Genomic DNA, 18,793 nt, shown 5'->3' with positions numbered 1-18,793 from the left:
AAGTACCCCAAAGCTGACACACCAGCTGCGGGCATTCAGACGTTTGTGATTGTGGACAACATCTCGGAGACCCCATCTGCTCGGAAAGGTGAAGTATCATGACAATGTAATTTACCACAACTTAGATTAAATTAACGACACAAATACATTTTCTTAAGCACAAACTTGGCCGTGTTGTTCTATTATTTGCAATAATAAGGGGGGGCCAACGTCACACAGGTGTCGATTCTGCTAAGATGGTAAATTAGCAAATCTCACATTGATATATTTTAGGCTTTTAATAGCAAAGAACCATACAATAGGTGCGGTCTGTAAATTACCGCAATGTCATTGCGCTTCTTTCTTAATAGTGTCCTATGCTTGCTGTAGTGGTTCTTTGTTCAATTGTTTCCTGCCCATTAGTGTACATAGTTCACCTTTTAAATGTAATTTACATTTTAAGTAGTAAATATAGAATAATTGAACGGATATGGAAATGTGTCAGTGATATAAATCACTCATTACCGCCCCAATAGGTTTTATCCACAGACGCAGTGGCCGACACACTAATTGTCACACATTGTCTATTTCAAAATTGCGTGTAGGAAGTGTAAAAAAAATTAGACTTCTAATTGTTTTTTTCTTGCTCATTGAGTAGGAAAAATCAAACTGTTCTACTCTTTCAATTGTATCCATCTTTAAAGTTTCGTTCAGTTTCATTTACAAATGAACACCATTTTCGACAAAGCTTACCGCATGGACACTCCTGAACACAATCTTAGGACCTGAATACAATATTAGGACTGGGGTTGATAGTATATACAGTACAAAAATACATACACAGAAAGTGACAAGACAATACAGTTGTAAAAATAGCAAACTGGCTCTTAAAGTTTTTTCATACCTGCACTAAAACTGTGGGCACTATTGCTGGCCACAATTATTTCTCATAAGACATTTGTTTTCCCAAATATCTTTAATGTCATAATCATCAAAACTTTATATACACATAAATTCAATGCATCATTGTCACTTTTTTGCTTTTCAAAATTATCTTTTTCTCTCTCCCCAAAATAGAGTTTGTGACTACTTCAAGACTACAGAATACATAGAAAGGCTTTGGAAAAGAACTGCAATTGAAAATGCATTTAGGAGAAATCAGAGTAAACAACAAAGTAGAGGCTGGTAATTGCAAGTGGTTCAACACGTCATAGCAGAGAGATGGAGAGAACAACCTGTTGTTACACTTATCTCAGGCAGCCGCCAAACACTGTTCTTTAGCAGCTGGATGTTAGCGCTCATCAGAAGCTGCTATGTACAGTAAGTACACAAACACATCTTCCAGTACGACGGTCTATTCATTCAGAGACTGCGTGGCAGAGTTACATTCGGAGTGCTATCAGGAAAATTCAAAGCTGAAACCAAGGAAGCAAACACAAATGAGTCTAAACATGATTGCGCTAAGCGTGTGTGTGGTGCCACTCTACACACAGGAAAGAAGGGAGAAAACATTAAATTAAACTGTTAACACTATAAGCTTAAATCAAGCAGTAAATATTCAGTTATTTATTTACAAGACATGGATAAGAGGTGGGCTGATAAAAGAATGATATAGTATAGAAGAGGTGTGGCTTTCAACATGCAGCGCTTCAGTGCTCCCTCAGAAGCCTCGACAAGATAGGACAGAGCAGCTCTGCGGTGGAGTCCAGCATAGAATTTTGTGTCTTTCCTTCAACATGCGACGTCTCGGTTAGTTTTGCCCGGCTACATTGATGGTATTTAAACAGTGCAGGGTTAGGCAAAGAAGGAGAATGTTGGTGTGAGCCCGTGCTAAGCGTGCTAACCTATCTGCGGTAGCGAGATCAGGTGTTAGGAAGGAGCGCCGATGAGTTCACTGGTGTCACATCAGTATATCCAGGTCGTCTTCGTGGCCGTCCTCCTCTGTCACTCGCAGCGACAGCACCTCCTCATTCAGGAAGAGACCGCTCAGACGCTCCTTGCGGGCCTGCCGCTGCTCCTTCAGCTGCCGCTTACGAAGGGCTTTTTGCTGGAGCTTACGCTGCTTGGATCGCTTCTGCCAAAAGAGCAGAGCTTGAGGCCAACGGAACAAGTGAGAATTGACAAAGTCCAGCGGAGAAATGAAAGACATTCCTTACTTTAGAATCTCTGATGCGTTCGGCAGCGTTGGAAAGGTTACCGTCACTGTGTGCTCTGCTTATGTTAGCAACACTGCCTCCACTGCAGGCTGAGGCGGGACCACCTAAACAAACCAACATAAAAGACACTTCAATTCTACAGTAGGATGGACTTGTCCAGACCAGAACTTGGTCCACATAGACAAGTACTTGATTCCACTTAAACAGACTCCACTGTAGTTGGTGTTTTGTTAGTTCGAAGGGGTGTGATAAGAAGACAACAAACATCACACATGCAGTGAGACTCCAAAAACGTTTGAAATATGAGTCATTCATCAAGAATGACTATACATGACATGGTCACAGTTCTAACATAGTGACAATATTCATTGCTATAGTAAATCTAAACCAACAGGAAAAGTGACACTGCAATCAAACCTCCACCCGGTGGCGTACCTGCGACAGAATTGGACGCAGTGGATCCCGTAGAGGAGCTGGCCGAACTGACCATGCTGACATTGCTGCTGCTGGCGCAGCTGACGCCGCCTGTGCTAGCGCTGCTGTGGCTGCTCCTCTTCCAGCCTTCCCGAATGCTGCTGGTCCGCTGCCTGGGGCCGTGCTCTCTGATGTAGTTACGTACCTGCACGTTACCTTGTCGTTAGGGGGCACGGATGCTGCGGGAAAGAACTGTGTGCCACGTGACCCACCTGCTTTAGCTTCTCGTCTGTCAGACAGTTGAGCTCGATGATGAACTCGCTGTCCGTGGGAGAGATTTGAGCGCAGGGGTCGATGATCTTGATGATGTCCAGTTGTTCTCGCAGGCCCATCTCCGTGCTGACCTTACGACTCAGGTACTCGATGTACTCCACCTGAAAAGAGCGACACGGCTTTCACTTTGCTGCTCTTGCACACGCAAACCCCGCCGGCGTTGGGATTACTTGTTCGTCATTGGTCATGGCGCTCCAAGGCAGCTCATCCAGGTTGTGGTGAGGATGAGGTTTGGGCTTCCTTTTGGGAACCAGGCAAGGGGAATTTGGAACACTAGGAATGATGTCGGACAGGACATCGCTGCCGCTGGTGATGTCGCTTCCTGGCAACTGGAAGTTAAGTGTGGCGCCTTAGTTGAACATCTTATTACGACTGCATAATAAAATAGTTTTTGCACCGCCCGCCCCACCTGCCACTCAAACTCGCTGTCAGACCAGTCCCAGTATGTGCTGATGGAAGAGGAGACGTCGCTGCACACGCTGCCTTCTGGAAACAGGTCCAGGGAGGTCAGATCCTGGTCGTCCAGCAGGGAGTAGCAGTCGTCTTGGTCGCCCACGGACACCGAGGAGAAAAGCTCCTCGCTGCACTCGGAGCTGGCCACACTCGTCCCACAGGACGTCAGGTTCCATCTGGAGAGCAAGTTAGGACACATTTGTTTACGATTGCGCAACAGCTCATACATGTGGCAAAACATAAAAAGGTATTTATGTAAAAATTTGGATATTTGTGGGAATAAGCCCGGCGCAAAATAGCAATGAAGTTAATACCCTTGGTCTTTTATCATCCATCTAAAAGGTTCTCAAACTTTTTTCACTCAGTACATCCTCAGAAAGCATTTGGCTCTCCAAGTACCACCGTAATGACAAACATTAAAATACTGTAGCATACGTAGTAGGCTTAATTATTCTTTAAAAACAAGGTAGAGGTTTTATTTCAAGGGAAACTGCACTTTTTGGAATGTTGCCTATGGTTCACAATCATGAGAGACTATATGGATTTTAAAGAGGATATAAACTGCTTGAAAGATGTGGCTAATGGGAGTCACCGTTGTAGCCTTCAAAGCCCTCTAACAACTTCAAAACACTCCATCAACAATTTATATACAGACTGCAAGTCTATATATAATGAGCGAGTGTCTTCTAATCATGGCAAATTCGGTAATAAACAACAAAGATGACTATTTTTGGACAAATGAGGATTTACAACCTTATCTTTTGGAAACCGAATATACAATGGATGAACTGCTGCTTATGGAGGAGAGCGCAAAGTAAGAGTGAGACGTTTGAGCAGACGGAAGCCGCAAGAATGAGGTGAAAGTAACTCAAAGCTGCAAAATGTGGAATTTGAAGCCAAGCTATTTCAACATAAATGGGATGCTTACCTAAATAAACTGGAAAAAATGTCTCTGGCTAGCTGGACCAGACAGACAACTGTCCATCGTGTGAGTCACACACAGAACGTCCTGCGTGTTAGTACAACTTGAGTACATACGCTGTCTGGCTAGCTGTGTACAAGCAAAACATAAAATGTGGGCTAATACTTCACAGATACAGTAATATGATCATGTTTTTCAGTCAGCACAGAAGACAGCTTATTTCTTTCATAGTTAGCTTTTACGGCTAATACCGTAGCACACCGATATGTTAATACGCTATAAAGAGTTCCACTGTGTTTGCTCTTACAATAACAATGTCGCCACAGCTTGGTTTTATACAGGTTACGAACGTAAATTAAGTATTGTTGACGGTTTCTAAATGCATTTTAAGATTTAGAAGTAGAACTGATTTCTCCCATTCGTTGCATTGCTAGCCACCAAGAATGAGCCAATTTTTACATGTTAGAAAACAAAAAAATTATGATTGTAAACAATAGCCAACATTTGATAGGCAATATTCCCAAAAAAGAGCAGTTCCCCAACAAGTATTGGCCTAGTAGGGCAGTGGTTCTCAACCTTTTTTCAGTGATGTACCCCCTGTGAACATTTTTTCAATTCAAGTACCCCCTAATCAGAGCAAAGCATTTTTGGTTGAAAAAAAGAGATTAAGAAGTAAAATATAGCACTAAGTCATCAGTTTCTGATTTATTAAATTGAATAACAGTGCAAAATAGTGCTCATTTGTAATGGTCTTTCTTGACCTACTTGGAAAAAGATATAAAAAGAACTAAAAACTTGTTGGAAAATAAACAAGTGATTCAATTATAAATAAAGATTTCTACACATAGAAGTAATCATCAACTTAAAGTGCCCTCTTTGGGGATTGTAATTGAGATCCATCTGGATACAAGAACTTAATTCTAAAAATTTCTTCACAAAAAACAAATCTTTAACATCAATATTTATGGAACATGTCCAAAAAAATCTAGCTGTCAACACTGAATATTGCATTATTTTATTTTTTTCCCCACAGTTTATGAACTTACATTCATATTTTTTTGAAGTATTATTCAATAAATATATTTATAAAGGATTTTTGAATTGTTCCTCTTTTTAGAATTTTCTTTTAATCTCATACCCCTTGGCATACCTTCAAGTACCCCCATTTGAAAACTACTGTAGTAGGGGTAAGTATTCATTAAAAACAATGCAGAGGTTTTATCTAAAACGTATATTTAAATATTTTTGGCCAATGTAACATTACGCACAGTTTGAACAGTAACACTATGTTTGAATAAAGGAAAATAAAACACTGTACTATAATGAGGTGATTGTTTGGTATACCACTAGATGGAGCCTGCGTACCACTAGTAGTACACGTACCAGTTTGAGAATCACTGATCCATCTAGTTAAAAACGATTAAGTTATCGTGTAATTTGCATTATCAGCCAGGACTTGAGTGTCAAATTTTTATGCGTGCTGTGGTAGAAACAAACAAGAAAAGCAAAACACAAATGTTGACAAAGAAATACGGTCAGCTCTTGTTTACCGTGTCCAGTTGGTTAGTAAACACATTCTTGCAAAGTAGGATTGTATCATTATTAATAAATGGAGTATTTTCATGGATGGGGCATAACTTTATGTGTTTAAAACTTTGTAAATATGCTTTCTTAACCATAATTTCAGTCATTCAAATCTGAACAGCCGTGTACACTCAAAGTTCGATATGATAAGATTCAATATAACATGACGTTTTATGTAATTAATTTTTTCCCGTTTTTTCCCCACCAGAGTCAATCGCATTGTTTTTTACTAAATTATCACATATTTACAAACTTATTGTCATGATCAATTCCTCCCGGTCATGTCCTGTGTAGGTTTACTCTACGCGTCAGTTACGCGTCTCCATTGCTACACTTATATATCGTCATGTGGAAATTAGATTGCGTGTTATTGTGACTCGGGATCGCATTTGTTTTAGCATTTCTCGTTAACATTTTTTTGACCCACGGGTCCACCTCTTCAAAAAGAGACAATGTGCTACTTGCCTGTTGCTGTGGAAACGGCGTAGGGGGTCCGTCCTGTGACAGGATGAGAGTTGGCAGCCAAAATCACTGACGTCAAGCGTTCCAACATCACTGAGGTTTGCTCTCTGAGAGAGGAGAGGGAAAGGCTCCTCTGGGGCCAAAAACTTCTCATACAGAGAATCAGACATGATTGCATGTACCTGAGACAACAACATACATGAGATTTAATACAGAAATAACATTCCAAATGTACATGTACACAGACTAGTATGACTACATGATACAACAGGTGAGTAGCATGATTATGCATGTTTGATTAAGTCAGTCTTACCATTATGACAATTGACATAAAATAACCATTTACAACAACTAAACAAATTCAGCCAAATTTGAACGACTAGAGTGAAGCAAATCTTCATTGTATTGCTTGGTAGCCAAAAAAAAAGCCAACCAAAGTTACATAAAATAGTTTGCAGGCATAAATGTTTTGTTGGCACTTTGACGTCACGCACACCTCAGAATATCCCCCTTGTTAATTTCTTATCGTCACCTGCAAAATTGCTGTCACACAGAACATGTCAAAGAGAGCGTAACTGTATGTTTAGAATATTGCTTCAGTAAATTCTTGTTTCATACGTGTTGTGTTTTGATTAGGGGCTCATAGCATGCTGTAAGAACGAAGAGCTAGCTGATATTCTTAGCTTCCGGCTAATGCTAAATGGCAACGGGGCGGCGACAAAAGCCATAAATTGACACCGAAGTAATTTGGCTAACACGCAAATCACTCTGAAGTCATTAAATATAACTTGGGACGATTTGAGGGACACAACGACGGAAAATACCAACCTATTGTCGTTCAAAGTCCGAGATTTTGCGCAACCTTCATTTGCAAATCCTCGCCACCGAATAGTTGCGTTGCTATCGCGAGAAGCAACTCATCGCGAGAATTTCAAAAGCGGGAAGAACGTCATGTGACACAATACGGAAGTTATCGCATCTCGAGGAAAAGCAAACACCCATTTCTTATTTCAAGACTTATATGCCATTCCTGTTACTATTTTTTTATGGAATCGAATGTTTAGTGATGTCGTCAACCCAAGAAAAGGACAGCAGCTTTCTGGGTGGTAGAATACCGCCTGAAATCGAGTTCATGGCAAAGAACCTCCAGGATGTGGAGCAAGAGATATTCAGAAAATTACTGAAAGGTACTTATTTGTAATATATAAGATTGGATAAAACGCTGTAAAACTATTGTTCCTATCTTAATTGTGTCTATGTTGTAATGCTGCATTCTTTCACTGAAGCGGTGGTGAATGCCCTGGAGGGGAAGGACTGCAGAGACACGATGAAGTCAATAGCAGAGACGAGTGTCCTTCCACAGGACAAGCTGAGTCACGTTGTAGCTGGGATGTACAGAATATTGTCTGAGGCTATTCGTAAACCACAAGCATTGCTAAAGCAGGAGGTGAGCTGCCTATAATACTGTACCTTACAATTAAACATAACAAAGACGTTTACATCTTGTTACTCTCTAGTCCAGTGATTCTCAAATTGCGGTATGTGTACATGCTCCAATTAGAGGTACCTAATGACTCACGTCATTAAAATTCAGTGTTTTATTTTTCTATATTCAAACACAATGTCACTAGTAGTTCAGTGGCCAAAAATATTAAATATACTTGTTAATTAAAACCTCTGCCTTGTTTTGATGAATACTTAGGCCCTCTACGCTATTGTATTTTAATGTTGATCATTATGGTGGTACTTTGAGAGCCAAGTGTTTTCTGAGGTAGTCTTTGGTTTGGTGATACAAGTTTCAGAACCACTGCTCTAGTCACTTGGGGTCGGCAAAGTTTCCAATCAAAAGAACCATTTTTCCAAATCTTCCACTAAAGGAAAATAGTCTGTAGCCACAAAGCACAACACTTCTTATAAACATTTAAAAGTAAAAACCAAATAAAGCCGATGAGATCTAAAAGAAGTGCAATGTACATGTGTAGGCATACAGATTTTCAGAATATGCTAAATGTTTTTTTTAAAAATGTCGTTCAAGGTAAAAAAAAAATAGTGCTAAATCCTCGCTACTTGTATTAAATATACAGGTAAACCCGCGTCATTGGCAGGGAAGGCATAATAATCCGTCAATGCAGAAATATATGCTATCCAATTTATTTTTGGGACGTTTTCATGGTTTGCTCACCAGTCAGGAATCAGCTTGTTCAATGTCATTGTCTCACAGTATATAAACTTTTTAAAAAATGCAGTTTTCCTAAATAATGGCATTCAAATAATCTCCAAGCTCTGCAAAGGGAGCCTCACCAATGAGGCTGAAGATTGCCAACCCCTGATCCAGCATCAGAATGTGACAAAACCTTATTTTTTGGTTTCAAAAGCATGGAGATATGCACTTGCACGCAGTGTTGGGACTGCATTACATAACCTTTATTGCCTGCCGAGCTTAGATTTGTTACAAAGTCAACTGGAAGTTTATTTATTAAATTTTCTGATAACATGTACTGTATGTGCTTTTGTAGGCCTTTAAAGAGGATCTTCGCGACCTAAGGCAAGACTCGCCACCTACAGACCTCCTATCGGTCCTTCTTTTCCAGTTATTAACTTTGTGCTCCTTTGTTCTCCTCAGTATACCAGAAAACTTTATTATGGATTTCTGCAGTGTGGTATTTGGAAATCGGTATGCTTGCATTTACACATTTTTCCCCCTTTTCCGCACTAACTTCAGACCAAGGTACTCATGATACAAATACTTTGTATTACCAGGCGTGCAGCTCTGGAAGCAGCGACTTCTCAGAGGGACCCCCACCTGCCCACAGTAGATGAGTTTAAATGGAGAGTGGATGTAGCCATCTCTACAAGGTGAGGCTGAAGAATTTTACTAAGTTTTTGTTATTGTCCTCACTGCTGCTTTGCAGCTATTAATGGACTCTTTGTCTATCTTAATATTGGTTGGACTTAACCTTTATTATTATTATGGGCCAAAGTTGTTTTTCCCACTCTTAGTTTTATAATTTTCAACCGTTCCAACAACACACTGTTCAGTTCATTCATGACATGTTCTCTTCCTAGGTGCTGGCATGCTAACAATTAGTATTTTACTTATTTCACACATATTTAAAAACAAAGACAGTCAAACCTGTGTATGGCCGTCATTTGCCGATAGCAGCCACAAAAATTTCCTCCGCAGAAAAAAGTATGGTAGTGTCCAAAGCGGCAAACTGTTCAACGTGGCCAGAGGCCACTCAATTTGCATTCCAAAACTTTTTTTTGAGTCCTTATAGCGTCAACCGATATCAAAATTTGCCATACCACTGTCCGTGAAATTTATTTCTTAAGCAGGATTTGCGGTCGCTGCAACGGGATCCCAACCAGGGGGTGGCGAGCAGTCGGGACTGGGCAAGTCTCATCAAAGCCCCCCTGAGCTTTGTACACTTGACCAGTCCTCGAAAGTCTGTCATGAATGGAAAACAGCATCCTGTTCACGTGAGCTTCAAAAAGGAAGCTCAAATTCCATAACACTGTTCAAGCTTGGAAAGCTTGCAAGACTGTATTTTAGAAACTGTTAATTACAATGCCAAATACATGTATGTATTCGTAATTGTTTAAAGGTTCACATGTACTGAAATTCAAAATGACAGCCAACCTGCATAGCCACCTGTCTATAGCGGTCACTTTATTTGTTTCCCCTAATTAGTCAATATAGACATGTTTGACCTGTATATACATGTCGGAACATTATAGAACTACCTTGGCACTTTTTTGTTTTTCCACCTCTATCTGGTCAGATGCTAGCATCTTGCAAAATTTAGCAAGTTAACGTTAACATGCTAACATTTTATGCTAGCATTTTAGCTCATTTTAATAATTTAAACCTAAAAATGAATTTTAATTACTGGCGCTATCTCACAACTATGCTTACTGTTCCCATGTTAACATGTTAAGGATTTATGCTAGCAATTTAAATACTTGTATGTTATTTTCTAAAGCTAATGTAATTGGATTCTTGCGCCATCTTGGATGTATGTTTTCCTATGTCAAGGAGCTAACATTAGCCTGTTAGCGATTTATCAAAATGTATGTATATATATATATATATATATATATATATATATATATATATATATATATATATATATATATATATGTGTGTGTGTATACAGTGGGGCAAAAAAGCATTTAGTCAGCCACCGATTGTACAAATTCTCCCACTTAAAATGATGACAGAGGTCTGTAATTTTCATCATAGGTACAGTTCAACTGTGAGAGACAGAATGTGAAAAAAAATCCAGGAATTCACATTGTAGGAGTTTTAAAGTATTTATTTGTAAATTATGGTGGAAAATAAGTATTTGGCCAACCATTCAAAGCTCTCATTGACGGAAGGAGGTTTTGGCTCAAAATGTCACGATACAGTGCCCCATTCATTCTTTCCTTAACACGGATCAATCGTCCTGTCCCTTTAGCAGAAAAACAGCCCCAAAGCATGATGTTTCCACCCCTATGCTTCACAGTAGTTATGGTGTTCTTGGGATGCAACTCAGTATTCTTCTTCCTCCAAACACGACGAGTTGAGTTTATATATGAGTTGGGAAATTGTGTCAGATGTAAATATAAACGGAATACAATGATTTGCAAATCCTTTTCAACCCATATTCAATTGAATGCACCACAAAGACAAGATATTTGATGTTCAAACTCATAAACATTTTTTCTTTTTGCAAATAACACGTGCCAAAGTAGTTGGGAAAGGGCATGTTCACCACTGTGTTACATCATCTTTTCTTTTAACAACACTCAATAAATGTTTGGGAACTGAGGAAACTAATTCTTGAAGCTTTGAAATGGGAATTATTTACCATTCTTGCTTGATGTACAGCTTAAGTTGTTCAACAGTCCGGGGTCTTGTCGACGTATTTTACGCTTCATAATGCGCCACACATTTTCGATGGGAGACATGTCTGGACTGCAGGCGGGCCAGGAAAATACCCACACTTTTTTACTACGAAGCCACGTTGTTGTAACACGAGGCTTGGCATTGTTTTGCTGAAATAAGCAGGGGCGTCCATGTGATAACGTTGCTTGGATGGCAACATATGTTGCTCCAAAACCTGTATGGACCATTCAGCATTAATGGTGCCTTCACAGATGTGTAAGTTACCCATGTCTTGGGCACTAATACACCCCCATACCATCACAGATGCTGGCTTTTGAACTTTGCGCCTGTAACAATCCGGATGGTTATTTTCCTCTATGTTCCGGAGGACACCATGTCCACAGTTTCCAAATATAATTTGAAATGTGGACTCGTCAGACCACAGAACACTTTTCCACTTTGCATCAGTCCATCTTATATGAGCTCGGGCCCAGCGAAGCCGGCGACGTTCCTGGGTGTTGTTGATAAATGGCTTTCGCTTTGCATAGTAGAGTTTTAACTTGCACTTACAGATGTAGCCACTAACTGTAGTTACCGACAGTGGTTTTATGATGTGTTCCTGAGCCCATGTGGTGATATCCTTTACACACTGATGTCGGTTTTTGATGCAGTACCGCCTGAGGGATCAAAGGTCCGTAATATCATCGCTTACGTGCAGTGATTTCTCCAGATTCTCTGAAACTTTTGATGAGTTTACGGACCGTCGATGGTAAAATCGCTAAATTCCTTGCAATAGCTCGTTGAGAAATGTTGTTCTAAAACTGTTCGACAATTTGCTTACAAATTGGTGACCCTCGCCCTATCCTTGTTTGTGAATTACTTAGCATTTCATGAAAGCTGCTTTTATACCCAATCATTGCACCCACCTGTTCCAAATTAGCCTGCACACCTGTAGGATGTTCCAAATAAGTATTTGATGAGCATTCCTCAACTTTATCAGTATTCATTACCACCTTTCTCAACTTCTTGGTCACGTGTTGCTGGTATCAAATTCTAAAGTTAATGATTATTTGCAAAAAAAAAATGTTTGTCAGTTTGAACATCAAATATGTTGTCTTTGTAGTATATTCACCTGAATATGGGTTGAAAATGATTTGCAAATCATTGTATTCCATTTATATTTACATCTAACACAATTTCCCAACTCATATGGAAACGGGATTTGTATATGTGTATATATACCGTATTTCCTTGAATAGCCGCCGGGCATGTAAAATGCGTCTGCCTTGAATTACTGCCGGGTCAAACTCGCTCCCCAAATCTATTAGCGCATGCTAACTTTTACCGCCGGGTCAAATTCGTGACATCATGAGTGACGCTTCCCCTGTCGCCATTTTCAAAATGGCGGAAGAGTGTTTTTTTGCTTTTACTATGTGTAAACCAGGGGTCTTGTTCCACAGCCATACAGATCACACTGATGGTTGTGATATAAAACAACTTTAACACTCTTACTAATATGTGCCACACTCTGTGAACCCACACCAAACACATTCCGGGAGAACATTGGCTCTGTAACACATTGTAAACGCAACATAAGAATTACCCATAATGCCATGCATCCATGACTCTTGGCTATATTATACACTCCGCTAGCACCTGTAGTTCTGTAGTTTCTTGGAAAGAGTCTGCACAGGATTTTTTTTTCTGGTTTAGATACCACTGTGTCAATTTTCCAAACTTTAGCAAGTTGTTCTTCAAACAATCCACAGATAGGAGGCCCATCAAAATTTTCTGGGAATTTTTTCTAGTTGACATGTAAGATTGTATTATTTTGTGTGTCTCTCCTCAGCTCTCTGGCCAGAGCACTGCAGCCTTCTGTGCTCATGCAGATGAAACTGTCCAATGGATGTTTTCACCAATTTGAGGTACTTGATAACTGTGCTGAATGCTTAAAAGCATATAACTTTTTTAAAAAACACAATATTTTGCTTATCCATTTTGGAAGTTCAACTCTGAAAAATACATATATCGCAGGTTTAAACAAATAAGTAGATTTTAAACAAATTTATGGCCACTAATTCAATCACCACAAGTACTTGGATTCTACCTAGAAGAAAGAACAAGTCCCAGTGGAGTGGCAGCAAGTGGTTTGGTGTGAGTTTATTCTGAAAGAGCAGGACTCCCACATTATCAGCCAGTTCAGGAGCATTTCTTTGTTGAACCTGGAGGAAAATATTTTGTTCTCCATATTGGCAATGAGAATGACCATTGACCAAAGCATCCTTTTGGCAAATTAACATATTAATAGATGATGTCAAAAAGCCGAAATACCTTGCTTCCCTGATTGCTAGGGATGATATTCGTTAAGAAATTATCAAGTTGGAGCCCATTATTGAATCCTTTTAAAGAACCGATTCCTTATTGTATCTCTTATCGAATCCAGATAGGTTGTTGTGTGTGCACTGAGTTCCAGAAGCCATAGATGTTATATGACTGTATATATATATATATGGAGGAAAAGCGAACGTGACTGAGGACAGCATGCAGCCATTGTAGGGTGAAGGTTTCAGGTGAGAGAGGACGCTAAAGGCACGTCCCCAGTGAGCATATAGTGCTGCTATGTGCGTTGTTAAATAAAAGATTTGCAGACAAACACATCACCAACATGGACGAGGTGCCGCTCACTTTCGTCATCCACACTGTGGAGAAGGGGACCAGCACGGTAGCGAATTGATACGCACGAAGAGAGAAAATATGGCGTGTTTGATGGAGAACTTGCCCAGCTGTTCATTTGGGACACAGAAGATGAGGACTTTGATGTATTTGTGAATGAGGATTGATCAAAAAATAATGTAAGTACATTGATATATAGGGGCAGCAGGGAGAAAGAGGGGTTCGTGCGTCTGCCTCACAATAGAAAGGTCCTGAGTAGTCCTGGGTTCAATCCCGGGCTCGGGATCTTTATGTGTGGAGTTTGCATGTTCTACCCGTGACTGCGTGGGTTCCCTCCGGGTACTCCGGCTTCCTCCCACCTCCATGCACCTGGGAATAGGTTGATTGGCAACACTAAATCGACCCTAGTGTGTGAATGTGAGTGTGAATGTTGTCTATCTGTGTTGACCCTGCGATGAGGTGGTGACTTTTCCAGGGTGTACACCGCTTTCCGCCCAATTGTAGCTGAGATAGGCAACAGCGACCCCAAAGGTAATAAGCGGTAGAAAATGGATGGATGGCATTGATAAATACTTCAATAAAGTACAACCGAACTCTGCATTTTTAAAACCGCGTCCATGCATGCTACCGTATGTTTTAAACTAGCGTATGTTTAACCATGCCTGCGCCCAAAAATACGCTGCGCCTTGTTTATGCGTTAAATACAGAAATAGCACCCGTAACTGACAGGGCGCTTTTTAATACTGCATTGTGGCTTCGATTACAGGAACCGGTTCTCAAAAAGAGATTCGAATCCATGGAATCGTTTTTTTTTTTTATCGAACAATTGAGAGAACCGGTTTCGAACATCATCCCTACTGGTTGCCATGAACACTGCCCCGTGATCTGGGATTAAATCCGGCGGGAAAAGCAAGATAAGAGCGATTTGCATGTGGTGTGGTTGGACCTCGCCAATACATGTGGTTCAATGGTTCAATGTAGCATCATTGAAAAGTCACCCACTAAAGAATAAGGAGTGCTTGAAACTGCATGTCAATATCTCCGGTCGGTGCCAGACCAACAAAATGCCGAAGCAACCATTTCCAGATCAACACCGTATGAAAAAAAAAAGTCAACAACAGAAAGAGATAACGTCTGCAGGAACCTATAATGCAGCTCATTTTTATTTGACAGTTATTGAAATATATTGTGCGACATCATGCACAAAAGTGCACTTTATTTGTTTTCAACTATTGTGGTGGCGTTCTGTACAAAAAGTGCACTTTAATTTAGTGTTGTTTTGATACGTCATCTTGGTGACATCGTTCACAAAAGTGCACATTTAGCTAGTTTTAAAATGTCTCTGACAATCTTGCACTTTCTGTTTTGGAAATGACATGAATGTCTGTGCCACTGCTTAATAACTGTTTAATCACTACAGTTTTGGTAAATTGACTTAGTTGTGATTTCCCTCTCGGCATGAAAGTTTAAAATTAACATATATTAATGCAGTATGAACAACAATGTTTTAATGTGTACACATAGAATCCTCATACTGGTGTGATAATATGCATCAAGTGTTAATTCAAGGCTAAGGCAAAATATCGAGATTTTTATTGTGTATCGTGACATGGCCTAAAAATATCAAGATATTATTAAAAGGCCATATCGCCCTGCCGTAGTGCAGAGTATCAATAAACAATACCACAGCAACCACAAAGCTGGCATTGACAGCCTTTATCCAGTCTTGTAGCACTCTCTGTCCCCCAGCCAGGGAGAGAAACCGAATCGTCACCTCTGGAAAAAAGTGGCTGATGTTGGTGGACCTAAAAAGCAGTTGGTCTTTTCAAGGGATATTGCTCCAACAGAATATGGCCAGACATTGTAATGGGGTCTGTGGCATAGAGATCTTTCTCATAGAAATCCATGTCCTTTGGGGAATAATGCATGCCAGCAGCATACAAAAGGAAGCACATCAAATATTCTGAGCTTGCAGCGGAATGCCAAGCGGGTGGCTTGGAAACCAGGATATACCTGGTGTAGATTGGGTGCCGCGGAAATGCAGGAAAATCAACAGTCAAACTTTTCCAAGCTGCAGGCGTAGAAGGAAAAAGCCTGCAGAAAGCCCTGAAAGAACTTGAGGGAAGGGGCTGAAAAAGCAAATTACTGGCTATGACTGAAGAGGGAGGATAACCCTGGATTTCGTTGTGGCTTGTGCAGCTCTTTGAGACACTTGGCTTTTAGTGCTATATAAATAAACTTTGATTGATTGATTAATTTCCACTAAATCCAGAATGACTGTTGAACGGCGCCGCCCCGGAACGTCTCTGCCGTCCGCTAATCGCCACCGCTGTTTGATGATCACTGTTGCAGCTCCGCCACGCAGTGAAATAGCACAGACTGGAGAGGTAATGGGTTCCATTTTTATAGTCTCTGGTATGACTCGGACGGGGTTTGAACTCACAACCTACCGATCTCAGGGCAGACACTATAACCACAAGGCCACTGAGCAAACAGTTTATTCTGTCCTTTCAGAAGAGCAGAAACAAATAAACTCGATCCTGCTTTTGACACACATAACAGCTGCTAAACGGCAACACCTCGGAAAGTCTCTGAGCTTTGCCGTACATCTATACCCACAGTCGGGCGTCCGTGAAGGCTCTTACTTTGTATTGTGGAAAAGACGACAGTTTTGCCTTGCAGAACGACAACTTTATATTTGTATTTGTAGCAAGCAAAAACACAACAGTAGCATCATCTTTGGCGAGCTTTACACACACACACACATACACACACACTCACACACATCTCATTCAACTCACCACTTTTCTGCTTTCCCTGCCCCGTATTAGCTGGTACTTGACATAGGCCCAGCTGTCCAGGATATGCATGCAATATGCTTCCTTGATTTGGACCTCCAGAATCAGCATGTCCTCATCCATTAGTGTCAACAAGGTGAAGCTACGTCAGAAAACCTTTGATTATTTGATTTCAGGTCCATCCCCACCCATTAGGGTGTTTCAAATTTTAAAATACGATGTGCCTTAGACACGGACTATTTTAATTTGATAGTCAACCGGATATTTTATGTGTTTGTGCATTACTTCCTGTCCCACACAAGCAAATTTTAGCTAAATTGGTTTGCTGTGTTGCATCGATCGGTAAAAATATAAGCTCTGCGTATATATAGCGCAAGAATGCGGTACGGCACCGGCATGGTGGCACCGTGGGCAGAGGGGTCCACTAGCTGTGGAAACTGACACATTGACTCGAATCTAGAATGGAAATGGAAAGAGTCCCCGCCATGGCGGCGCCGTTCAGCAGCCAATTCGCATTCAGTAGAAATCCCAGGTAAAATTTGGGTTGTTACACCCCAGTAAAGACAGCTGCAGGGGGTGGTAGGGAGATGTCTCCTTCTACAGTATTATCTGCCCCCCTCCCCCCTACCTGGATCTGTACTGGCTTAGAGGGCAAAATATTAGTGAACAGTGACACCAGCTGACAACTCTGCAGCTGACCTTATGGCACTAGCGGAGGTACTTCAGGCCAAGATGCCAAAGTTGGAAAAACCCACTCACCTATGTACTGTAATAATTTTTTGCCAACTGCAAAATTGCATGAGAACCAATACAAAAGGACACATTCACACCAATAATGATTACATACTTTAAATAATACAACTTGTTAAAACTTAGCATTGTTTTCAAACATTATGTTTATCATCACATTTTTCATTTGGAGATGTAAACTCAATGCAAGTAGTTTTTCAAGCTTTAAGGACTTACATAACCCCAAAGGGAATAAGCGGTAGAAAATGGTTGGATGGATGAGTAGTTTAGTATACAGTACAGTACTCACAAATTAAACGCAAAAGACGGCACCAATGAATGAAGATATTTTAGACAAAAATAGGATTCACAAACATACACAAATAATTTAAATTAAAGCTAACATGATATGAATGCTTTATAAATTAATATTTTGTTAATACAATATATTTAGAATTGGCAGAAAATGTATGGTATTCATCAATAAAATGTTTAATTCTAGTATAACAAATTTTACAATTTACAGTATTTGTAATGTATGTCTGATGAGGTGGCGACTTTTCCAGGGTGTCCCCGTCTACTGCCTGAATGCAGCTGAGATAGGCTCCAGCACCCCTTGCGACCCCAAACGGGACTAGCGGTTAAAAATGGATGGATTGATTGATGGCTAGAAGGTTCTTATGACAAACTGATGAGAATTTTAGTAACATGCTTCAGTCAACAGGGGGCGACACTCTCCATACTTTCTACTCCAATGAGGCTGGAGAATGCTGTATCTGCCCCAAAAGTGGAACAAAACCAAGTAGACTGATTCTGCTGCTTCTATACCCATTGGAGGCGTTATCCAATTAGATTACAGTACATTAGCATTGTATCTACATTGGATGTGATTCTTGGCAAAACTCCATGATCAACCAACCAATCAAGACATTGTTTAAAAGTTAGTTGTTGTTTTCCTGTGCAGGTGCCAGTGGCGAAATTCCAGGAACTGCGCTACAACGTGGCTCTGATCCTCAAAGAAATGAACAATTTGGAAAAGAGAAGCATTCTGAGGATCCAAGATTGAAAAGCATTCTGTTTTTGATGGAAGCGGTGAGATTGGTAAAACCAGAAAGCTAAAAATGCAAAAAGCTTTACATGAAAAAAAATTGTCTGGTGACCGGTCTAGAGTGTACCTCGCCTCTCGCCCCAAAGTGAACTGTGATAGGCTAGAGCTGGAGTTTACCTGTGATTCTAATGAGGACTAGCAATATAGAACAATGATGGATGTTATCAAATTTGGTCTGTTTACTCTGTGATATTTTACCATGTAATACAAGCAATACTGGCCTAGAAATATTTTTTTTAAATGTCAGCTTTTCTTCACAATTTTTTTCTTTAAGAAAATAAACACGTACAAATGATAGATTATTCAAAATAA

General features: G+C 40.3%; 2 protein-coding genes across 4 annotated transcripts; one reads left to right on the top strand and one right to left on the bottom strand.

Moving 5' to 3' along the window:
• Positions 1-936: 936 nt before the first annotated feature.
• On the bottom strand, positions 937-7,283 carry fam199x (family with sequence similarity 199, X-linked). 2 transcript variants are annotated; one of them, XR_009806903.1, is made up of 9 exons: positions 7,132-7,283; positions 6,307-6,485; positions 3,292-3,511; positions 3,053-3,211; positions 2,822-2,983; positions 2,571-2,754; positions 2,136-2,239; positions 1,824-2,053; positions 937-1,743 (listed from the first exon to the last, which is right to left on the bottom strand). XR_009806903.1 is itself a non-coding variant. In XM_061901479.1 (8 exons), the coding sequence occupies exons 2-8, from the start codon at positions 6,471-6,473 to the stop codon at positions 1,880-1,882; spliced, it is 1,170 nt and encodes a 389-aa protein (XP_061757463.1). In that variant the 5' UTR covers positions 6,474-6,485; positions 7,132-7,283; the 3' UTR covers positions 937-1,879. The 2 variants fall into 2 exon arrangements, 1 of the variants encoding a protein (XP_061757463.1); XM_061901479.1 differs by having other exon boundaries at positions 937-2,053.
• On the top strand, positions 7,079-18,793 carry commd5 (COMM domain containing 5). 2 transcript variants are annotated; one of them, XM_061901482.1, is made up of 7 exons: positions 7,202-7,490; positions 7,590-7,750; positions 8,820-8,848; positions 8,927-8,977; positions 9,064-9,159; positions 13,023-13,098; positions 18,338-18,793. In XM_061901482.1, exons 1-7 carry the CDS (start codon positions 7,325-7,327, stop codon positions 18,437-18,439), a joined length of 681 nt encoding a protein of 226 aa, XP_061757466.1. In that variant the 5' UTR covers positions 7,202-7,324; the 3' UTR covers positions 18,440-18,793. The 2 variants fall into 2 exon arrangements, with proteins under 2 accessions (XP_061757467.1, XP_061757466.1); XM_061901483.1 differs by lacking the exon at positions 13,023-13,098 and having other exon boundaries at positions 7,079-7,490.

The sequence above is a fragment of the Nerophis ophidion genome, linkage group LG05 (genome assembly GCF_033978795.1).
Source record: "Nerophis ophidion isolate RoL-2023_Sa linkage group LG05, RoL_Noph_v1.0, whole genome shotgun sequence".
Lineage (NCBI taxonomy): Eukaryota > Metazoa > Chordata > Actinopteri > Syngnathiformes > Syngnathidae > Nerophis > Nerophis ophidion.
The sequence above is the reverse complement of the archived record's forward strand: the minus strand, read 5'-3'. Positions and strand labels throughout refer to the sequence as shown.